Source organism: Marmota marmota, unplaced genomic scaffold, assembly GCF_001458135.2.
Source record: "Marmota marmota marmota unplaced genomic scaffold, marMar, whole genome shotgun sequence".
Taxonomy (NCBI): domain Eukaryota; kingdom Metazoa; phylum Chordata; class Mammalia; order Rodentia; family Sciuridae; genus Marmota; species Marmota marmota.
Window position 1 is genome coordinate 2,965,680 of NW_025999998.1, and position 22,238 is coordinate 2,987,917.

A 22,238-nucleotide genomic window follows, 5' to 3' on the forward strand; every position below is an offset into this window, starting at 1 on the left:
GACCACTGAGAATATGGTTAAGTCACAAGTCCATGACAAAGTTTTTTCCCTGAAAACTTTAACTAGCAATTGCCAACAAATAGAAGGAGAGCCTACAACTTGCCTAATTCTGTTTGAATAGGTGTTTGCTATGCATGAAGAACACTAAAGCACAGCTCTACCCAGCCATCACCTCATCACTGGCTCTGTTAGTTTTAAAAGCTCAAGTTTACAGCTCCAAGTTTAGTTACCCCAACACACAGACTCAAGGTAAAGCATGTCAGTAATGGCTTAAAGTGCCCCAATAAAGAACAGTCTATAAACTGATAAAATATAACACAGGAATGGGTCATATTGATATAATATGCCATTAGTCCAGGTCGACTAGAATGATAAACATGGATGGTGTTAGAACAGTTACCTGTTATTAATTAGAGAATGTATTTGAAACCATACATATGAAAACCTACTTATAAATGTAGTCAAGCCATAGAAATGGACAGGTTTTGGATCAGAGCTGCTCTTTTTGAACAAGACGTTAAGACCAAGAGACTGCAGGAGTCAGATCCTACAGTGGAGCCAGTGTGTCCTAAGATTATGAATGTGACTAGCAGAAGGTGAACATCTTTGTCATATCCCTGTTGTTTTTATAACTCCTCCCCCACTGAAAACTAAAAGGAAAAAAAAATTCCCAAGCCAAACACTGTTAGTAGAGTTAGAAGAAGGTCTCCTTGACTCCAAGAAAGAAAGGCAGTCAGCTAAATTATCGTAATTCTATATTCTTCCAGCACTGTATTTCAAGTTAGGCTCCATCTATCAGAGCCCCGAAGCAGTTCAATTAATTCTCACACACTTATATTAAGAGTACACTCTGATTAGTGTTGCATTAGCAGATGCAAATCATTTTCTGGAGAAAGCAGGGAATTGAAAATTAAATAAACAAATATGTATTGCTTGGAGAAGGTCACCCCCCAAAAACGGGAAAGAATTGTGTTGATCAAGCCTACCAGCAAAAAGCACCCTCATCAAGAGTCTGAAGAAGCGTTTCATGGCACCAAAACATTCAGAAAGCCAGCATATTGTGTACTTTCACAAGCTTTGTTGAAAAACCTTTCTAAATATGTCACATTGAAAACTGGGGTCTCGTCTACTTGAAACAGACTGCTGTTTAACTTTAGCTTCCAATCTGGGGTTAATATTTTTAGAAGGACAAGCCTCCACCCTTCCCAAAATATTTTCTCATTCATCTCTCTGCACAGCTTGTTATGTTGGGTTGTATGTATACAGGAGTCAATAGATCTTAGAGCCATATCTCATCTTCACCTTGCAAAGGACTATGGGAGCAAATTTGCCTAAATTGTCTTTCTGCCAGAGTGGATAAAAGAATTTGCCAGAAGGAGGCTTTCATGATAGGTATTACCTCCTTATAGACAAGTGCCAAAATTAAGTGGAGCTTCAGCATTATTGTCAAGATGTAAACATTAGCCTAATAATTAGCTCCACTGGGTATTGAATGTTTTTATTTCAAATTTTCTTCCTTTCAAAATATCAAGTCCTAAATCCTTAAAGCATTTGGAGGTACAGTATTGATCCCAGGTGCTTAGTCATTTGGGGATTGAACCTTTAAATTCTTAACCCTAGCAAGTATGGCCATTATTCAGTATCAACCTATCCCCCCTCAAAAAATTTTATTATTCAAACTTGAGCAGCACATCAAAACAAAATTCAGTACATAATAACTGATAAAAATGTATGCAAAGAGGATTGGGTGTGTTTGATTTCCTTCCTTTAGAGATGAGTCTCTCTTTGTACCTCCTCCTTGGCCCCAGATGCGTTTTTCAGAGACATTTGTTAACATTGATAAGGGGAAAATGGCCTTGTGCCCAGTTGATACTTTTCTGAGTCATTTAACCCATATTTCTTTATTCTGAATTTTCTTGGAAAAAAAGTTTTTTGTATGTTGACAACTGAGACATGCCCTTAGACAGAATCCTTTTTTTCCCCAGTCAATTCTTTAGTATTATTAACTGCAAAATTAAAATATTGAAAGTAGACTTTCCCTGTTTTATAAAGTGGATTCATTCTTGGCTCAGAATCAAATCCTGTGGACATGTGAGATGCGTGCACTTCCCAGTGGCTGTAATCTGAGGATTTTATTTAAACTGTGCTTTGAATCTATAGTAATTTGGTGTTGGGGAGGAATAGGATCTTTATCAACAAAGGGCTGCCAGAACCCCAACTGCTTCTTGAGTAGCTATAATTGATGAATAATGTTACAACCAACCGTGCGTTTCAGTTTTTGCTCAAAAGGCTTTTCAGCTAATGCTGGTGGTATTCCATATCCATGTGTTCATCTCAGAGTGCAGTAGTTTCCATCTGATTTTCATTACTTTTCTTGAGAGGATCAGTTTTACAAGTGGAATCAGGAAAGCAGTCAAAGTAATTGCAAGTGGCAATCAGTGAAATATAACAATTTTTAGCTTGGGAACACATGTTCCATTATAAAGAAAAAAAATATTTTCCCATAATTCCAAGACTTGTATTTTCCCAGGGCTAGAAAGAACAAAGCGTGGGTTCTAGGCTTCCTTTCATCACATGCTGATTCCCTGAGAAGTGCTTCTTCCTCTCCAGGGATAGAAAAGGCATTACCTCCCAAGGAAACCCAGCCCCTTTTTTAAAATTCAGATTATTTGAAAATGCTTTGTTGGAGTTGAAATTCCTTCCTCTATAGTTATTTCCTCTATAATTGAAAAGTTGAGTCTCCACAGAGTACATCTGAACTTATCTTTTGATGTCTCTGGCTGTTCTTATCCCCAACTCCTAATTTTTCCTGTGCTGTTTTCATGTGCATTCCTTTCTCTCGTCGAACGGTTTTGATTTCCTTAGTAACTCTAGTCATTCTCTATAGAAGCATCCCAATTTTGTCCATATCCTGTTAAAGGTATTATGCTAAAGAAAAGTTAGACTTCAAACCAGAATACATGCATTGAAGTACAGCTCTCTATTTGCTAAATGTTGGACCTGTGCAAGTTATTCTTTTCTTGTCATGAGAGGTAGAAAGGATGAATAAAAGAGATGGTATAGTGATCAAAACATGTGGTAAGCTAGTTAACTGGCAGTTAAGGATTTATTACCTGTAATAGTGGCATGAAGGGTTGTTACGGGAGTTCTGAGGTCTTGGGGGCTCAGGGCAGGTCTGGATGGAGGCTGCTTGAAGAAGGGAAGGAGACAGCGTGTTGTAGGGAATAGATGGCGAGAAGGTGGAAGAATGATGTTTTCTGACAACTGAAGCAGGTCAGGGCCTAGAATATAGAAGCGGAGTGAAATTAGATGCATCTGGAGAAGCCCAGGGCATTGTAGGCAGGGTTGAAAGTTTGGATTTTATTTGGGGTATAAGGGAAAGCCATTGTTGGGGTTGAGGAAGAGAAGTTACAATATCTCAAGTATGTTTTTAGAAACTGCTCTCATGTCAGATGGAGAAAGACAAAAGTCAAAGTGAGTCATTTAGGAGGCAATTGTCCTAACCCAAAGACAGGTTCATGTGCTACTTCCTAACCCCAGGAGAGTTGAATGAGAAGCAGTGCTCACTAGAGGTTTGAGGCAGACAAGCCCATGGACTGCCTGTGATTAAACTTGACTTCACCAATGTAGGCAACTTGGCCAAGTTTTTTTTTTCTTACCTTATGTATACCTGTTTCCTCCTTTATGAAAGGATAATCATATCAGGACTTTGTGCATATTGCTGTGAGGACTAGAAGAGTTTACATATGAGTTACCTCTTAGCTAAATCTTCAGCAAATGTTTTGTTATTGTGACATGTGCCACCCTATTTTTGCTTTTTCCAATTCAGACATTCCTTTATTTAATTATTGTGTGGAAATGGGAAAGAACATGAGTAAGAAATGTGACCAGATTGTTTATTGTCCTTTGTGAACTTTTTTTTTCATTGTACTGAAGATTGGACCTATCTACCACTGAACTATATCTCCAAATTCTCTTTATTTTTTGAGACAAGGTCTCCCTGAGTTGCTGAGGATGTCCTTAAACTTTCAGTTCTGTCTCAGCCTCACAGTAGCTGTGATTATAGGCACGAGCCACCTTACCTGGCTGCCAACTACTTTTTGCTTGGAAAGAAGGAAAAACAGAGAGCCTTGGAGATAAAACGCATCCTGTGGGCCATCTATTGTATTTCTCTTTCTTTGGTAATCTACCTTGCCATATTATAAATACCTTGAACATTGCATTTTTTTAACATGATGTCCTTGATAAGACCTATTTTTAATCTTGCTTAAAACCCAAAGTTCAATATATTGTGACTCCTCTAGAATAATATGGAGTGCTAATATAGCATTGCCATTAGGTGATACCCAGGTCATTCCCCCTGGGCGATATGTTCACCTAGTTGAATGACATTCCTTGTTTTACAGGCATCCCAGGAAGTGACTATGTGAATGCCAACTACATAGATGGCTATAGGAAGCAAAACGCCTACATCGCCACACAGGGATCCCTTCCTGAAACATTTGGGGACTTTTGGAGAATGATATGGGAGCAGCGGAGTGCCACCGTTGTCATGATGACAAAGCTAGAAGAAAGATCCAGGGTAAGAACAAATTGTGCACCTCCTCAGGGTCTTCCCTCTGAGAGCTTCTGTGTTGCCTGTTTTATTCTGTTCAGAATCCAACCTAAGGCTGAACATTTTCTGACAGATACTAATTGTGAATGAGTATCAACAACTCTGATTAAGCTCTTCTTTAAAACCCATAGAATTTCAAAAAGGAAATTCTACCATGTTAGGATGTTTGTGGTTGCTAAAAGGAAAAAAGTAGCATTCAAGCTCATAGACAGCTTGGTTTGACCAACTAAAATCATCTTGAATCTCTTCTTAAAACTCATATTGAATGAGAACCCAGAGGTTTGGGGGAGAATCCCACTGGTATATACTTCGCAAAATTTTCCACTTTTTCTTTCTCGCAATCTAAATCTAAAAATCCCTGTAAAAGAAGCTCTTACTTAAATTATTCAAATTAGCATAAATTAATTCAAGGCAGCCAGAAAAACGATGTGGCTTAACACAAGGCCAAGAATACACATAAATGTGTTGAGGGCATTTTGCTAGTTTAGACTTTTCCAAGTCATTGCTTGTTAAGATTCACAAAAGGAGTTTTATTAATCATATGGATCCAATATTAGGGTGCATGGCACACTGATTAAATGCCATTGATTTGGAAAATGAAGACATAATGCACAAGCAGTGTGCCTTGTTCCCCTCTACATGGGCAAATTTTATTGCCATCTGATGAAAATCTTTAGCTTTGAGAGTTGAAGGAAAGGGGTCTCTGAAAACTCACTGAAGACACATGTGTGCTCCTTGAAAGTTGGGATTGATCAAGGTGGAGTTTGAGGCCACAGGTGAGAGCTCTGTCTCTCTGGTCATGGTAGTCTCAACAAGCATACTTAGAAGGAAGCCAAAACTCAGTTCCCCACTTGACAGTTGAGATTGCTTAAGCTCAACCCTGGAAGTGTCTCTTAGCCCAGGTTTGTACATGAGGGATGAGTTAAAGGCCACCCAGGAGATAGATAAGGGAAAAGTTCACATGTAGGAAAATATTAAAAAGCTGCAACTGTTACCTTAAACATGGAAAATCAAAAGGTATGGTACAGGCTGGTTTAATAAACCTAAAAAGCAATGCAGTCTTTTCAAAATTTCAGAATTTTGAAATACTGTCTGAAATGAACTTATATAAAAATGGCCATAGTGCTAATGACAAATATTTCATGTTTCCAATGAAAGCCCCAAATGATATAAATGGATTCATTATTGATTGGTACTCAGGGGTATCCCTATATAGCAAGTGGTTTCTTTAAAAACAACTCTGACCCAAATATTTATGCTTGAATATAACCGTTAATGATTTTAACAATATCTAACGTGTTAAATGCATTGATGTTTCATAAAACTGAGATAAACACTAGTTTGAATTCCACATTACATACAAGTATACTAAAGCCCAGAAAATTACAAAAGGTCGCCCAAGGTCATTCAGCTACCAGGGTCAGAGATATGAACTGAAGACAGACACTCTGGCTCCAGAACACACATGCTTCACCATCAGGCCACACTGCCTGGTGACTCTTCTGTTAAGCTAAGACAGCTGAACTATTCTATTACAGCATGCATGTAAATCCATCCTACCCAGTCTGCTCTGCCTAGAGATACCAGCTGGTAACAAGCAGTCATTTGCAAAAGCTGTTTTCAGTAAAACACACATTTTATCTTGACACTGCAGGCCTTCATTAAACTGTGCACAGAAACTTGTTTTGAAATAACCAAATGAAATTCTGCCCCTTTTCTCCCTAATTGCTTCTAATAATAAAGTTAGTTCTGACTGCCCCCACTGCCACTGCAACATCTGATGGTAATGAGCAGTTCTTGGCGGAAGGCATTGTGACTTAAATACCTTCGGTTTATCTTTCTGTTGCAGACTACCTTTCCCACCCCCTCCGACAGAGGAACTTATTTGGAAGTTCCTAAATGAACCTTTGTTTGCTCCCTTCATTAATTACTCTTTGCTCTTGCAAGTTAGCTTTCTTCTTTGTTAAATGGCCTAAGGAGGCCAATTAAAATGCTGTCTTGTGATTTTTATTCCGTGGTGGTTCAGCCTGTACCCAAACTTGAGATGACCTGCATAAACCAGCAGGAAGTTTGGGAGTCTGGGTCATCATCAATCTGAAGATACAAATGAGCCCTGACCCCTGACACCAGCAAGCTCTTTGTTCCCCATTCTAGAACACTTGGGGAGAAGTGTCCAAATGTCGCTGGGAGTTTGAACAAAGCGCTGGTACCTCCAATTGTCTCATCTGCTCTTCTGCCTTCCTCTCTCACATCCTCCTGCCTCACCCTTTCCCTGTCCCGTTGCTTTTTCCCCCTGAAGTAACATGAAGAAAGAGGAAGGCGTTTCTAGACTCTCAAACAAGAACTTGGATTGAATTGCACTATAAAAACAATGTTATAAATAGTGGCTAGTTGTTACTGAAATATATAGCTCTATATTTTAGGAACGTTATGGGTTGTGTGGGCTGACCTGGGAACCCAAGCAAATTCTCAATTCCCAGCAGCCAACTTCAGAGCAGACATTTGAACCTGCCTGGCTCTGCTCAGAAACTGCCCTGGAGTCTCCCCCATAAAGGGAGGTAGTCCAGGTAGTTTAAACAAACCATCCTTCCAATGACTGAAATTTAATTATTTAGATTAAGGCTCAGGTTCTCACAATAATATTCACCCCATAGTATATGAAAAAGTACATGTTAATTAACACTTTTATGAATTATACATATGCAAGATACCTGCTGAATATAGATATGGGGTGAGGAGTAGAGGGAAAGGAAAGGGAAGGCAGCATGGTTTCATGGAAGGCTGCACAGGGACACCATCAGAGAGAAGGGCACCATCAGGAATGACATAGTTCCAAGTAGGGGTTCTTTACAGTCAGATGTCTTAGCTCAGATTGCAGTTTTAATCCTTATAGCTATATAACAATGAGCTTATTACTTGACTCCTCAAAGTCTCATTTCTCATTTTTGGATTACATGAAAAGGTTGTGTGAGCATTGGCTGAGATAAGGAATGTGGTGGCAAGGTGTCCTGTAAGTATCAACTGTTAAGGTGTCCTGTAAGTATCAACTGTTATTGTTTGCTAGAGGTTGGTTGTTTTACCATTGCAACTTCAGTTTCCCCCTAAAGCTGGCCTCTGAATAATTGTTTTTGTTCCCAAATGTAATGAGTTTTTGTTTTTTTGTGGTCAACAGTGAATCCCGACCTACCTCACAGAGCCACTGCGCATGGCTAATCCTGCCCGCTGTTCCCAGTACAAGCTCAAACCATGGGATTCTTTAGTACTTGCTTTCCCCCTGGACTCAGTCTCCAGAATGTAGGTCCTGGCACAGGAACTTGTTTGTCTGCAAGTAGACCAAAATAAGACATTCTCGTTGCTACTTTCACTACAACCATATCTCAAGCAATACAGTGGGAAATCATAAGTAACACAGAAATGGGCCAGACATGTGATGATTGTCACTACACATAATATATTTTTGACACCATATATCCTTTCAGTTCAGTTTTGCATCTTGCTTATTTCATGATGCTAAGAAATTCTCCCCTTAAAACCTGTTTGCTTTGTCTTGGTCTGGCTCACTTCCTGCCTGAGGTTTGTCGGCATTACTATAGCCCTCCCTACATTAGAACAGCTCACTGAGACACAAAGGCTGCGAGGATCAACAGCACATGCTAGAAGTTTCAGTGGTCTGTTTCTAGGAAACTGACAATTCTTAACATGGAATTGTCGAAGAAGCCCTCACAAGGGTGTAGTGCAGTTTGGGACCTAAGGTAATCACTTGAAAACTTAAGTTCTTTATCTTTCAAATGCCATCACTCTCTCTCTCTCTCTCAACTGTGGCCTTGAAAGAATCCTCAGCTTAACTGGGACTACTATGCGGTGTATACATTTCAGTTCTCAACCTTAAGAAGTATAAGTTGAATGAGTTTCACTATAGTATATAAAGAAATAAGATTTTTAAAATAAGTCTAAAATCTAGAGATTTTGAAGGTAAAATATGATCCCTGCCTGAAACACGTAGATCAATTTAAGACCAATTTCAGGCCGTTGTAGAGTGGACCCTGTGATATAAAATACTGTTAGTGGGTTTCATTCCACAGTTTCCATCTATATTGCCAAAGCCTCTCAAGTTCTGCGTAGTTCATTGATTCTGGAGCAAGTCATTCCTGTGCCCTAGAATGCGGTCTCTAATTGTTTCCATGTTTCATAACATGCCCATAAGCACATGAATTGGTCTGGGCAACCACAGAGAGGGAAGAAAATGTTTGGAAAAAATGAGGACTGGAAGGAGAGTAAACTGTATACACCTGGGATTTCCACTCCAAGGATATTATTTGTGGTGGCTGAGTACATACAAGGTTGACAGACATCCACACACACACACACACAAACCCACACCCCTGCCAAAGAATTACAGTCTCCAAAGAAGAATTTGCCATATGATTCCTGACCCAAGTAACTCTATTAATTGATTGTCCACTTATTTTTTACCCCTTCATCTATCTGCTTTGGCAGTTTCCCTTCTATTTTGTCTCCTATCTTAAAATACAAAAGACAGAGGGAAGGTGGAAGCCTCCTGCTTGGCAAATTCTGGAGCAGCAGGATGAGTGTTAGATGATGAACAGCTTAGCAGAGTTAGGGGATGTCTGTCTCTCACTGTCCTCTCCAGCCAGCCTGCATCCACTGATGACTGCTGAAACTGTTGGTGCTTATGTTGTCTTTCAAACTGACTGATTGACTTACAAAGCTATTATTGTGGTTGAATTTAATGCTAGAAATGTATGGGATGAGGAAATAAATCTTGATACCCGACAAATGGGACAATATTAGAATTGTCATGCATTGTGGGCCAAGTTTTCAAAATGGATGACTAGAAATTAGGAATTCTATACTTGGCTTTCAAAACATCTAAATCCTTTTCATTTCCAAATTGAGAATAATCACGCAAACCAGTTGATGGCATCATTACTGGAGTAGATCAAATGTTCTCCACATCACGACACTGGTTGTTTCTTAGGCCAGAGAGTGGGAAAGTCCAAGTATCACTAAATTTTGTTGTTTGTGCTAATGAATAGAGCTTAGAGGCTGTCAAGGCCAAAAAAAGATTGGACTGGTATTACCTCACTGTGTTAATACTCCAGGGGATTAAAATAACCAAAACTTCGCCTAAGTCCAGTGGAACACTTCTGACATCATAGCCACTTACTCCTCTACTTCCCCTGCAAAGTCAGGATGAGGTGGAGACACATTCACATTTTGTTTCATGGGTAAGAGGGCAATTGCAGGCAAAAAGGCAGCACAAGAGGAGACTCTGGTTAGACAGTTTCTTCTTTTTCTATAAAACAAATCTTGAGATTCTTTTCAGATTGTGAGGTCCTTTGGGGTTAAAGTTTGACAGAGTCACGTTGAAGATTATAAATGGCAGGGTTATTGTTTTCATTGTCGTTATCGGTTTTGGAAAGCCCAGCCTTGGCCAGTGGCAGACTAATTCTTGGCCTCTCTGGTTTGTCAAGGTTCGGTAAGTTTAATGGAGAGCAAATGCTTTCCAAATGCCAGGTCTGTGTCCTTTTCCAAATAGAACTGGAAGCGCCGAAGGCCTTGAACATTTAATTTCTCAAACTGCAGCCCAAAGCCCTACCTATCTAGGGCAACAGAAACTGCTTTTTCCTTAAGCAACTTTAGGAACGGCAGCACAAACATTGCCTTTGGAGTCTGCATGATGTATGGGATTGTTTTGAAACTGGTGGATACTTAATGTAAATAGGACACTGGCAACAGAAAGAATGATGTTCATGTTGGCAACCTAAAGGATGTTTGGGTCCTTATCTAGCAAGTTCCACACTCTTGGTTTTCTCTTGTCAGCAGACGTAGTGTCAGATAAAAGAGAAAGAATCCCACCAGTTTCTTGTCTGTTTGATTCCTGGGTTTTCTTCCCTCTTTTCCTTCCCTCTCTACTCTACAGAGAATGACAGCCTACAGATTCTGGCTCAAAGCATTCTTATTAAAGCCAGTTAGAGGCATCATGACCTAAGTAAAAAGCTGGGCTGGAGTAGGACCTGCACCTTTGTTCCTGATGACTTTGTGTGAAGCCCTCTCCCTCTCTGCACTCATGCCTATAGTTCTCCCAAGCTGGATTGGGTCACTTCTGAGGTTTTGAGAAGTGCATTAGTCTCTGTGCTTTCCAGTGTGTAGTGTCCAGTCATGTATGGTTTTTTTCTGTCCTCTCTCAGCAGAATTTTAGGCAAAGTTGCTATTCAGTTGGCTTGCACTTAAGTAGAGTCACAGGGGTTACAGTTTTGGAGTGCATCTATGCTGACAGGTCTACAGAAATTGTCTTTGCATGGCACTAAGTAACCTAATGATACTGCTTGATAATGGTGATACTGGAATGTAGCTGAGTCAAAAACAACTACTGGGCAGACCAGGGCAGAAGCAGAGATAGCTGGAGGGCAACTTGGGGTACTGAACTGCTACTCAGGAGTAATGAGAGATGAGGTAGTACTCTAAGGACCCAATCTTTGTGGGAAGAGCTGATATCCAAATGCTACCAGCCATTGCAGAGAGGTACTTCATACAGTTCTCTTCTTGTTACAACAAAGTGTTGGACACCTAACACAAAATGTCTATCAGTGTAATGGTGGAAGTCATTGGGAAAGTTCAGGGTATCTCCTCCCTATGTCAGCTTCTGGCAGACACATAAAACAAAAAAGAATAACTTTAAAAAAATAATAAATGGTTTGAAAAGTTTTAGAATGTTTTAATGAGCTGATAAGCAGTTTCATGACATATAATTTAAAGAATAATATTTTTCAGCTTGATGACTTTGTATATATGAAAGGTTACAACTACCTGGTCATCAAAGGCTTTAATATCACTCTCATTTCAAATATTCAGTTGTCCCTTGATCCTCCACTATACAGTGATCACAGAAGATAAAATGAAACAGGGAAATACCCAACCCAGTCTGTTTTCCAATTTGAGAACAGATATAGTCAAATATTAGTTGAATGTAGAGAATGACACTTGTTAAAAAGAAAAATAGAAACATTGAGATAATCTGTGTCCCTTCTGTGAAAAGTCAAGTATTTTGTCTTAACTTCCAGAAGAGTAGTTGTAACTTGTAGAAATTAACAACTCAGCATATATTTTGCTTTCCACCAAGACAGATATTGATTTTCTAAAACTTTCTTTTATTACAATGCCCCTTATTAAATGAATCATCATAAATTGGTATCATAGAATAGCATTCATTCCTATTTTCTAATGTTAGCATACTTGTTATCCAACCTTTAGAGAAGGCTCCTAATAACCACTCTGCCCAAACTGACCTGATAGGGATTTATAATTACTCTCATTAGCAGGTATTACCCCACATATTATTTATTACCTATCTTAAGTTCCTTCTGTGGCTAAATAATCTGGCCTTAGGCAGGCTTTTCAAAGTACCATGTGGTAAATTCAATCTGTATCATGATGCTAGAACTCTCCTGAGAAATTGGCTCATTATCATTGGAATTCTGATGCTTTGCCATGCTCAGTAAGTCTTTACTAAATCGAAATGAGGGGGATTGTTTTCAGAAAGTTTTAGGCAATTTAAAAATAAGCCAACCTAGACCACAGTATAATTGATTATAGAGTTGGCTACCTTTGTTGAGTACCTGAAATGTGCCAGCACTTCTACAGTAAACCATATGGGAGTAAAGATGGTCCAGAATATAGGCATTTCCCCCAAAGCAGTGAGCATACCTATCAGGTACTTCCAGTGACAAGATTTTCATCAGAATCCATTTAAATATGTTTTATCATTCCATCAAACTTACTTTTGATAGTTTATCATGAAAATGTAAAATGCATTAATCCCATAGCATAAACAGTGACAGTCAACCTGTTCTCTCCATAATTATACAAAAATGAAAGGTCCACATATAGTTGATTTCTCAGTAATAATAAAAAGAAACATCTTTCCTAAATTTAACCCCAAATCTGAATTGTCTCATTCAGTTTAAGTCTCAAGTGAAGTTACTGGGCAGTGTCTCTAAAGTATATCCTGGATAGTAGGTACATCTGTCCTCCTTTCCACGTCAGAATCTTAATTCATTCTCTTCCCACAACAGGCTGGGGCTCATGTAGATTAAAGAAGTTGTTTGGGATTTCACCACTGCCCACTGGAAGGAAGCAGGAGGTCCCAACATACTGCCATATTTAGTTGTTACTATTGATGGACTGGGGGCAGGGATTGTCTCATTTCACCTCAATATCCCCACAGCTCTAATACCTTGCCCTGCACCTGTGACATTAACAACATCTCTTTTTTTTTCCACATTTAGAATGATATAGGTAGTTTATAACAACCACCAAAAAATAAGAATAAAAAATCCGTAATAGCTAGTGCTAGGTGAATGCCCATTTGTGCTAGCCTGTGGGTTATTGGGGGTGCTTCATTTTAAATCCTTGTGATAGGCCTGGAATGCCAGAGATACTGTTCCCATACTAGAGGTGAGACGAATGGGCTTTGGCTCTGTAAATACAGAAGCAGCTGTGTGGTCCTTCAGTGAGATTCTGCCGGATCTTCCGTGAGCCAGTCCTGAAGCCACTCATAATCACCTCAACTTGAAATAGGAAAGGCAGAAATTTGTGTTTGTAGTCAGTAACTGCAGCCTTCTGGTTCTTACACACGCAGAGGGAACAGTCTTCATTCTTCATCTCCCACGCTCAGCTCTGTGCACAAAGCCGAGCCTAGCCAACAGTAATTCTCTCTAGAAATGCCTTGTGAGATTTTTCTCTCAGGAGAATGAGGTGGGAGAAGGAAGTGCAGTTGTCAGAGTAAAATACTTCGAGAGAGGAAAATAGAGCTAGCTCATTTGCATTAGCTAATTAGAAAAAATCATTTCTATTGTTCTGTGTCTTTTTTTTTCCCCTCACTATACCTCATATTCACATCCAATATTGAAATTAGAAATTATTTGTATAACATGTGCTCAGAAATGAAAACCTAATATAATATTTGCCAGTGAATGTGAGCCCTCAAGTTTAGCCCTCTGAAGTCAGATGAAACCTGTGCCCGCCACTTGAGAATGAGGCGAAGGAATAAGTGTGGTACAGGCTGACACAGGGAGGGGAAGTATTGAGTCACTGCAGGACCCCATATGTGTGTGTCTACATGTGTTAGAATATTTATTTTTCATAAGCTCCCTCAGAAAATATTTCTGAGGGAAAATGACAATTTTGGGGGTGTGTTCTTTTTGTGGTTTTTTTTTTAATTGGTTTGGTTTGGTTTGGTTTTTTGGCCCACACTGGGGATTGAACCCAGGGCCTTGCACATGCTAGGTAAGCACTCTGTCACTAAGCTACACCCCCAGCCCTGAAAATGGTAATGTTTAAATATTTTTGCTAAAATAAGATTGTTCCCAATTTTTAAAGTTGTTTTTGAAACATGTTAAAGCATTTGATTATGGTAAAGAAAAAGATTATTTAAGTTGCATATGGAAGCAATTGTTTTATCATTTAGCTGGAAGTTTTTATAGAGTATTTACTCCTTATAGTAATACTTTTTGGTATTTCTTCTAAAAACAGTCAGAGTCTAAGCCATTCATAGCTACAGTTTAATACCTACTTCTAGTAGTTTGTGAGTAGTATTACCACAGCTTTTCTTGCATCTTACAGATGGAACAGATTTGTAGATAGTCATTAAACAGCGGAGTGATTTTTACAAAGGTTATATAAAAGCTGGCTTCCAGTTCCTCATCTCCTATGTCTTACCTCACTAAACAGTCAAAGTATAACCAGTTCCTAACTTTGAAATGTAATTATATTGAATTTGGTTCAGTGCAATGAATTGACCTTATAGATCATTTTGTTGCATTAACGTGATGTTTCTGGGTACATCATAGTTATATTTGTCCTCATAGGACTTGATCAGTTGGTTTTGATTTAAAATGATTGCTGTCCAGCTGAAACTTAAATAATGAGTTTGAATTTCTCTCTTGATTCTTTAACTGAGCATATATCTCCCCTCCTCTTGAATATTGCAGTATGAGGCCTACAGAGTTGCTTTTGTCTTCTGCAGTTTATCTATTTCATGGTTTAAAACAAAGCCTTTGGCCTAATTTTTATGATTTTTCCCACCTGAACCATTATTACCTAAGTAGTTTTGGTTCAATTCAAGTGGAAGCCTTTGCTAAATATATCAGATGTGACCTCCTGGACTTAGAAGATGGGCAGAGAGCATATAGAGTTGTTTAACCCTGGGCATGCTACCTTAATTGTCCTTGAATAACTGTCTTCTTTTTATGTAATTTTTCTCTTTAAGTCAGAGCATGAGAGAGAAATAAAAACACAATAATATTCTGTACATCTGGGAAGCATGCAAAGTATTTTTTTAATTCTATTAAAACACAAATTCTTAATTTTACTGTCACACTTTTATTTGTTTTTCATCAAAAAGGTGATGTTTGTGTGGTTTCACGGTTGAAAAAAAAGCACAGGAATCAAATCTTGTGAATTCAATTTCTGGCTTACTGAATAAATGTACAATAAAGTGTTTTCCTCCTTTTTCTTGTCAAGAAAATTGTGTAGCGGGTAAAAACCTCTGCCTTTTTAGAAGGTCCAGTATCTACAGAAAGAGGAGATACTATCTCTGTGAAATAGATTACAATATTACACACAGAATGCTGCTAATATTTATATTAAACATAAAGCAAATAATTACCTAATAATTCTATTCACCAGACCAAAAAATTCTCTTATCTGTAGTCATAATGCCTTATTGCCTTTGTTTAAAACCAAAGATTGTGTTTTCAGTTCCTCCCTTTTCAAGTAAATGATGTGCTTCCTAATATAAAAGAGTTCTAGCAGCTTTCTTTACCTAGAGAAATGCATTTCATTTGGCTTCAGTTAAGAATCACTTCCATTTTTTTTTTAAATCTGAGATAGAAAGGGTAAATATATTCTGATCTATAACCTTACCGGAAACTATAGAGGTGTGTATGTCATTTTTTATTATGCTTTTTAATGCCCAGCGGACATTTTCAGTAAATTTGAGGCTTACTGCAGACCTGGAATTATTCTTTGTTGCGTATTAAACTAATTGAGTTGAATACTCTTTTGTTCCACTTCACATAGAAATTGTAGATTATTCATCTCAAATGAATGAATTTTAAATTATTTAAACTTTACATTGCTAGTATATGACCCTCTGAGACCGTTTTTAAGAAACAGATCATTTCCTCTAGACATTACAGGTTTAATTTGTTTTAGATACAAATACCATTTATCTTGTATTTTTTAAAAAATACATGCTTATGTTGTTTATTATACTTTGATAGAGTTTCAAATTATTTCTATTTTTCTTTAAAATAAGCCTGTTTAGAAATTTTGATAGCTAAATATGAAAATCTTGTGCCTTTTAAATCTTGATGGATGAACACTATCTCTCCATGGAGTTTAAATGCCTAAGTATAATTGTCCTGATGCAAATCATAACGTCTGCCCCAGAACAAATTTGTGATTTTTTTACCCAAGTATTCTGAAGTTTCAAATACCTATCTCCTTATTTTACTCAGCAACAATCTGCAACTTATTTTTCTCCAGGAAAATTGAATCTGTTACTGCTTAATATTCTTACCAGTTTGAAAAATGTGGTTTATATTGGCATCAGAGCAGTAATTTACATATATTGGGATAACAAGAATGCATGCCAGAAAAAGATCAACATAAAATGAAATGCAGAAAAGCTGTTTTCCTTCAACAGCAACTCAAAGTAAAGCTAATGGAGAAATTGATGAGCCTCTGCCCTGAATGCGTCACTTCTTTCTTGTAGGTGAAGTGTGACCAGTATTGGCCCAGCAGAGGCACAGAAACCCACGGACTGGTCCAGGTGACACTGCTCGATACCGTGGAGCTGGCCACGTACTGTGTTAGAACATTTGCACTTTACAAGGTTTGCTCTTTGTCTTTTCTCCTCCCTCCCCATTATTTAAAGAAAACTTCTTTTGATAAATCAAATATCTTAAGCCTTTACTTAAATCTTGGTCCCACTGGCAATGGTGAAGAATGAAGTAATTCTTCCATTATCGCCCAACAATTTTTCTCCCAGTCTAGTGATTTATCAGTAAATATGAAACCCGTGCTCTGAAGGAAAGTTTCAGCAAATGAAGAATAGATGAAGAAGAACTACTTGTTACTGTAAAATATAACAGGAGCACTCCAGATGTTCAAACCTGAACCAAGGAATGCTTCTCACCTAAGAATTTAATCTTCCTGAGCAAATAGTTGTCATTTATGAATAGCATGGGGTTTGTATCTCCAAAGAACATGCCTTCTCAAAGGATAATAGGGTGGGAGAGGGGAATTATGATAGACTTTTAACATTATAGCGTTACCATGTTTGTGTTATTCATCATTACCACCGGAGATGAGGAATGCAGAATTTCAGACAGTGTTCCTATGTCACAGAATGGTTCCAGCGAGAAGAGAGAAGTGAGACAATTCCAGTTCACCGCCTGGCCAGATCACGGTGTTCCGGAGCACCCCACACCTTTTCTAGCTTTCTTACGGAGAGTCAAAACCTGTAACCCTCCTGATGCAGGTCCGATGGTTGTGCATTGCAGGTAAGGACCACAGAAGGTTTTGGAGGAAACCAAGTTAAATTATTCTTTATCAGATATTTTCTTTTCAACTTGTTGACACTGCGGGTAATAAAGCCTTCATGAATAATACAGATCTCTTTTGGTCAGAGGCCTGTAATAATAGGAAGGATTTCATACAGATGCATATTGAGACAGAAGGCAACAATGACCCATTGCTATTTTTTCTTTAGGGTAAAAATAAAAACAAAATTAAGCATGCACATGACTATAAATATATATAACAGAAAAGAGTGAAGTACTGACTTTTTAATCAGGGTCAAGTTTTACCTCCTATGTGGAGGAATATTCTTAAAACATATTTACATGTATTTTTTCATGAGCTTTTTTGGTAGAAAAGTTTTGCTGTTTATAGGATAGAAATTGTTGTAAGTATACATGTTTTCAGGGAGAACATCATGTTGCCTAAAGACAAATGCCTTTTATACATTATTAATACCAATTCACACATAACAAATATACTAATTTGTTTAATAAAATATATACCAAGGCCTATAGTTTGGAATAAGTACTTTGAGATAATGATCCTATATTTCTCTTGAAAGGTATAATTTATATTTTTTGCATAATTGTGCAAACACCCTCTACATCACCACTCAGTTTCTATTATTTGTAAGTGTTCACACATTTTTAATATCAACTGATTTTTTTACAGTTGTCTGTTTCTCTCTCAAGTATTGTGACTAACAGACTATTGAAAATGTCTAGTCAGATTCTATATATTACTATTTATTTCTGTATAAATATACAGCTCCTATGACTTCTTGATAGTATTTTATTACCTGAGTAATTTAAATAAGAAAAACAAATATGGCTCCTTTAATAGATAAATAAAATTCAAGAGTGGAAGTTTATTTTTTTTTTAAAAAAAAAAGGACAAGAAAGCATCTGCCATAAGCCACTTCCATCATAAATTAGTAGCATAACTCAGACCCCATATTATCCTACAACATCATATAACAGTTGGGGATCAATAGATACATCAAAATAAAAGTGAAAAAATTCATCTGGCTAATTCACACTATAATGGTTCTTGTTAAATAGTGGCCTTGCAAATTCCAAACAAGATGATGTACCTTTTCCAGCAAATGTTTTTCCTGATAAACAGTAACATTAGCATTACATTACATTTGTGTACAGTATTTCACAAACTTGACTTGAAAGCATTCTTCTTGCTTTATTTTGTCTGAAGTTCATAACAACACGTACAGTCAAGTCAGCCTAATTATCTAGTTCTTGCTTCCCTACACCCAGGACAGGGCCTTTGAGGACTGGTCACTTGGTTGTAATTTTCTGCATGATTATGAAACATTTAAATTTCTTTTCATTATTTCAGGTAAATACTTTTCCATCTAGAAAGCATATTTGTTTCTCCTACTTATTGCTTTAGTCAAGCATGAATTTGACCAGGCTGTATACTGTTATCTAAACATTTTTCCAGGCTTCAAAGATCCAATGTAACTGGTTACATGGTACGCCTGCTTGTGTTAAAGATCAGACATGACACATGACATGAAATGTTTTAAAATGGAGTTTGGCCAAAGATAGAGACATGGGAAATTTGAGTTGTAGGAGAAATGTTGTCCTCATATGACTAATGTCAAAAATGAAGTTTTCTTTCCCCCACCCATCCATGCACATGTGCATGCACACACACACGCAAAGACAAGTGATTATAGAACCCCTATTAAATAAATGGTATTAAATAGGTAAAATAGGAAGAACAAACATTAGAGAAACCTAACTTGGAAGTTTTTATTAAAAAACAGCATTACAGTGTTTGCATTGCATTTTGAAGTACAGTATCTTCCCTCTCAAAAAGTGTTTCTGTTTCAGTAAAGTAGGCACATAAGAAAACTGAAATAGATAGGCAGTCTTAAGATTAAATCTGCCTTCAGCTGATAATAAGCAAGGTGTGTATGCTTCACATTGGCCACTAGGAGGGATCCAAAGAAGTTTGCAAGCCAGGAGGAGAGAAAAGGTAGCTATGATGCCTGATTTTGATAACATACATCACACACACGAAGGCACCTCTGTGTAGTGGTATCAAGCCACCTGGACTCACCTCTGAGATATGCAGGCTGCTCAGGAGAAATAAGGAAACAAAGATGAATGTGAAGAGCTAATAGCTGCTGACATTTGGAAGTGCCATGCCTGAGGCTCTGGAGAAGCTGTGTATTGAAACAAAAGGAGAGTAGGTGTATTGATGGAAGAAATTTGTTAGCAACTTCAAAACGATAGGGGAAAGATACAGCATAAATGGAGCTGTGTTCACCCATAGGTAATTTCATATGTCTGGTAAGACATGTTGGCCTCTGCGTAGAGGTCCTGTCAACATAGTATCCAAACCATCATGAGTCCTTGACTTGGCTACAAGTATGCTAAAACTTGAGAGCATAATGTTTCAGATGGAGTAGCAGATTAATGTCATTCTAAACAACAATTACTCATGTGGTGTCCCAGCAATGTTAGTTTAGAAAAATTAAAGCTATTTCTAAATAACAATTATCCATGTGGTATCCCAGAAACTTAGTTTAGAAACCATCTCTAAGCAGTAAGAAACTAAGCAAAAAGCCACAATCACCAAGTAACAAAGGGGCATAGCTATGATCATGTTACAAATAATCATGAAAAGCACCCTGAATAAATACTTTATTTCTTGTTTTGATTTCTCTTTCAGTATACCTGATTCTTTTCTCTCTAAAGAACTAGCAACCAACTCAGAGTTAATCTAAACTTTCCATCAAACAGATTCAGGGAGAATGCAGGAGAATTCAGAGGAAATCTGGTAGTATCCAGAAAATTGGGGCTTCACATTTCTCCCATTGTTCTTAGAGTAATACATACATTAGGATTAATAAGAACCATTAAGTAGTGGAAATTCTAGCAATAATAAAAAAGAGTTATAGGGCTAACCTAGTGCAACAAGCACAGACAACAGTCTTAATGTTGAAAGTGTGCACTCTGGGGAAATTCATGTGGGAAAAGGCCAGCTTGTTTAACACATTGGTTTTGTGCCTTTGGGGAAATTATTTAATCGGTTAGCCTCTGTGTCTTCACTTACAAAATGATGTAACACTATTTATAGCAGTAAGAGTTTCATGAAACTCAAATGTAATGATATTTAACGACACACATAACAGCACTGAGGTCAAGGCTTGCTATTTAGAAGTTTGCAGTAGTGTTGAATTATTAGTAATTCATTATTGAGTGAGATTTAAGAACCATATAGACATTTAAAATGCTAAGGAGAAGAATACACCATGAATGCACATATCATCTGCAACCAGATATTGATAAATATCCAAATAAGTAAATTAAATGGATTTTTTTTAAATTTTGACTTTTTTATTGTAATACATCATATTTTTCTGAGGAACAGAATATTTTAATGCTGTGAATTAGATTAATAACAAATCTGTTTTCGTAAACACATGTAAAACCACCAAACTCTGAAAATGGTGCTATTCAGGACATGTGGAACTCAATGCTGTGGTTCTTGTGCTTCTTCGAGATAAAGTCTGAACTTCTTCTAATATTCATGGTCCTATGTGACTTAAGCTGATTTTGCCCTTCACCCATCCTTCATTGTTTGGGCCACCTACATCAGCTACAAATTCCTAGGACCTTCACCCTTGGCGTTCAGCAAGCAGTATTTATGTGGCCTGGAACTCAAGTACTCCCCTTCTCTCCTAGGGGATATTCAAACCTTTTTCATAATCCAACTGAAGTAGCACTTCTAATATATGGCAAAGGATGAAAGCTGGTTTCATATGGTTTTGTTGATATATATGGTAACTTTATTCAACTCTGAGCAGGAATTCATTAAAATAGGAACACACTAACCACTTTTTCAAACCATCCCTTTTCTATATTGTTTTATCTACCTCTAAATTTATCTATCTGTAGCATTGCTTCTACTTATAGATATTTGAGTTAAAACCCAGGAGAAGCCTTTTAAGCTCATTCCCCATTCCTCTTCACATAAGAAAACTTAACCACTTTATTGTCTGAACTCTCCTAAAACAGGTTCATGTTTAGCATGTGTATAGGTCATATGTGCCTTGGAAGCATAGAGTATGAGCTTAGCTTATGTGCATTTGTGCCCAAGCTCTTACACCACTGTACCGTGTGCCCAATAATCAACTCTTCGAGTTAGTGGCATTCCATATTTTAGAATTTTTTTACAGAAATAAGTGAGATAGTTTCAAAGCTGCGCTTTTTTTTTCTTTTAACATAATAGGCTATAAGCCAAGTACGGTGGCACATTCCTATAATCCCAGCTACTCAAGAGGCCAAAGCAAGAGAATCAAAAGTTTAAGCCCATCCTGAACAACTTAGTAAGATCCTATCTCAGGGTAAAAAAAATAAAAAGGGCTGGGACTGTAGCTCAGTGATGGAGCACCACTACATTCAGTCTTCAGTATTTTTTCTGTTTATGTCTTTTTACCTGTGCTATGGCTTTTACCACCCAATCATCCTTGTCAGTACGTATGTTATTATCCCATTTCACAGAAGAAAAACCAGAGGTCAATACAGGTCAGTTTACTTGCCTGAGCTCATGGCACTAGTGGTGGCAAAGCCATATGTCCTGGGTTGACTCTAGACCAAGAACATTCTCAAGTCTTTAGATCTCTTTATAGTTCTCTCTTCCCCTTCTGCTGCCCACTGGTAGGATACCTCACTGTCCATCCCTCCCTGATGACCTGGTGAGAATAAGTCCCTCTTCCTTTTCTGCCTCCACATCACTTTGCCAGATTCTAGCCTTTCTTTCACTCTGTCTATATCAAAGGCAGCTGCTAACATGTGATTCTCTTTTACCCCTGTAATCATTTTAACATAAACAGTCATAATAGCTAGCAGTTACTGAGCCATTACTGTTTCACAAGAATTAGTAAGTACTTCAGGTATAATCATTTAATCCACAAAACAATATATTTCACTTGCCAAGAGCATTAAGCACAAAGGGGTTATAAGTGATTGTTCAAAGGTCATTG

General features: G+C 37.7%; 1 protein-coding gene across 50 annotated transcripts in view; it reads left to right on the forward strand.

Annotated features, from left to right (window-relative positions):
- The window catches only part of Ptprd (protein tyrosine phosphatase receptor type D), a 2,156,260-nt gene that overhangs the window by 2,094,720 nt on the left and 39,302 nt on the right, over positions 1-22,238 (forward strand). For all 50 annotated transcript variants that reach the window (XM_048806967.1, XM_048806968.1, XM_048806990.1 and 47 more), the window contains 3 exons: positions 4,407-4,582; positions 16,416-16,535; positions 17,051-17,205. In XM_048806967.1, coding sequence (XP_048662924.1) covers positions 4,407-4,582; positions 16,416-16,535; positions 17,051-17,205 — 451 coding nt within the window. The remainder of the gene's footprint in view (positions 1-4,406; positions 4,583-16,415; positions 16,536-17,050; positions 17,206-22,238) is intronic.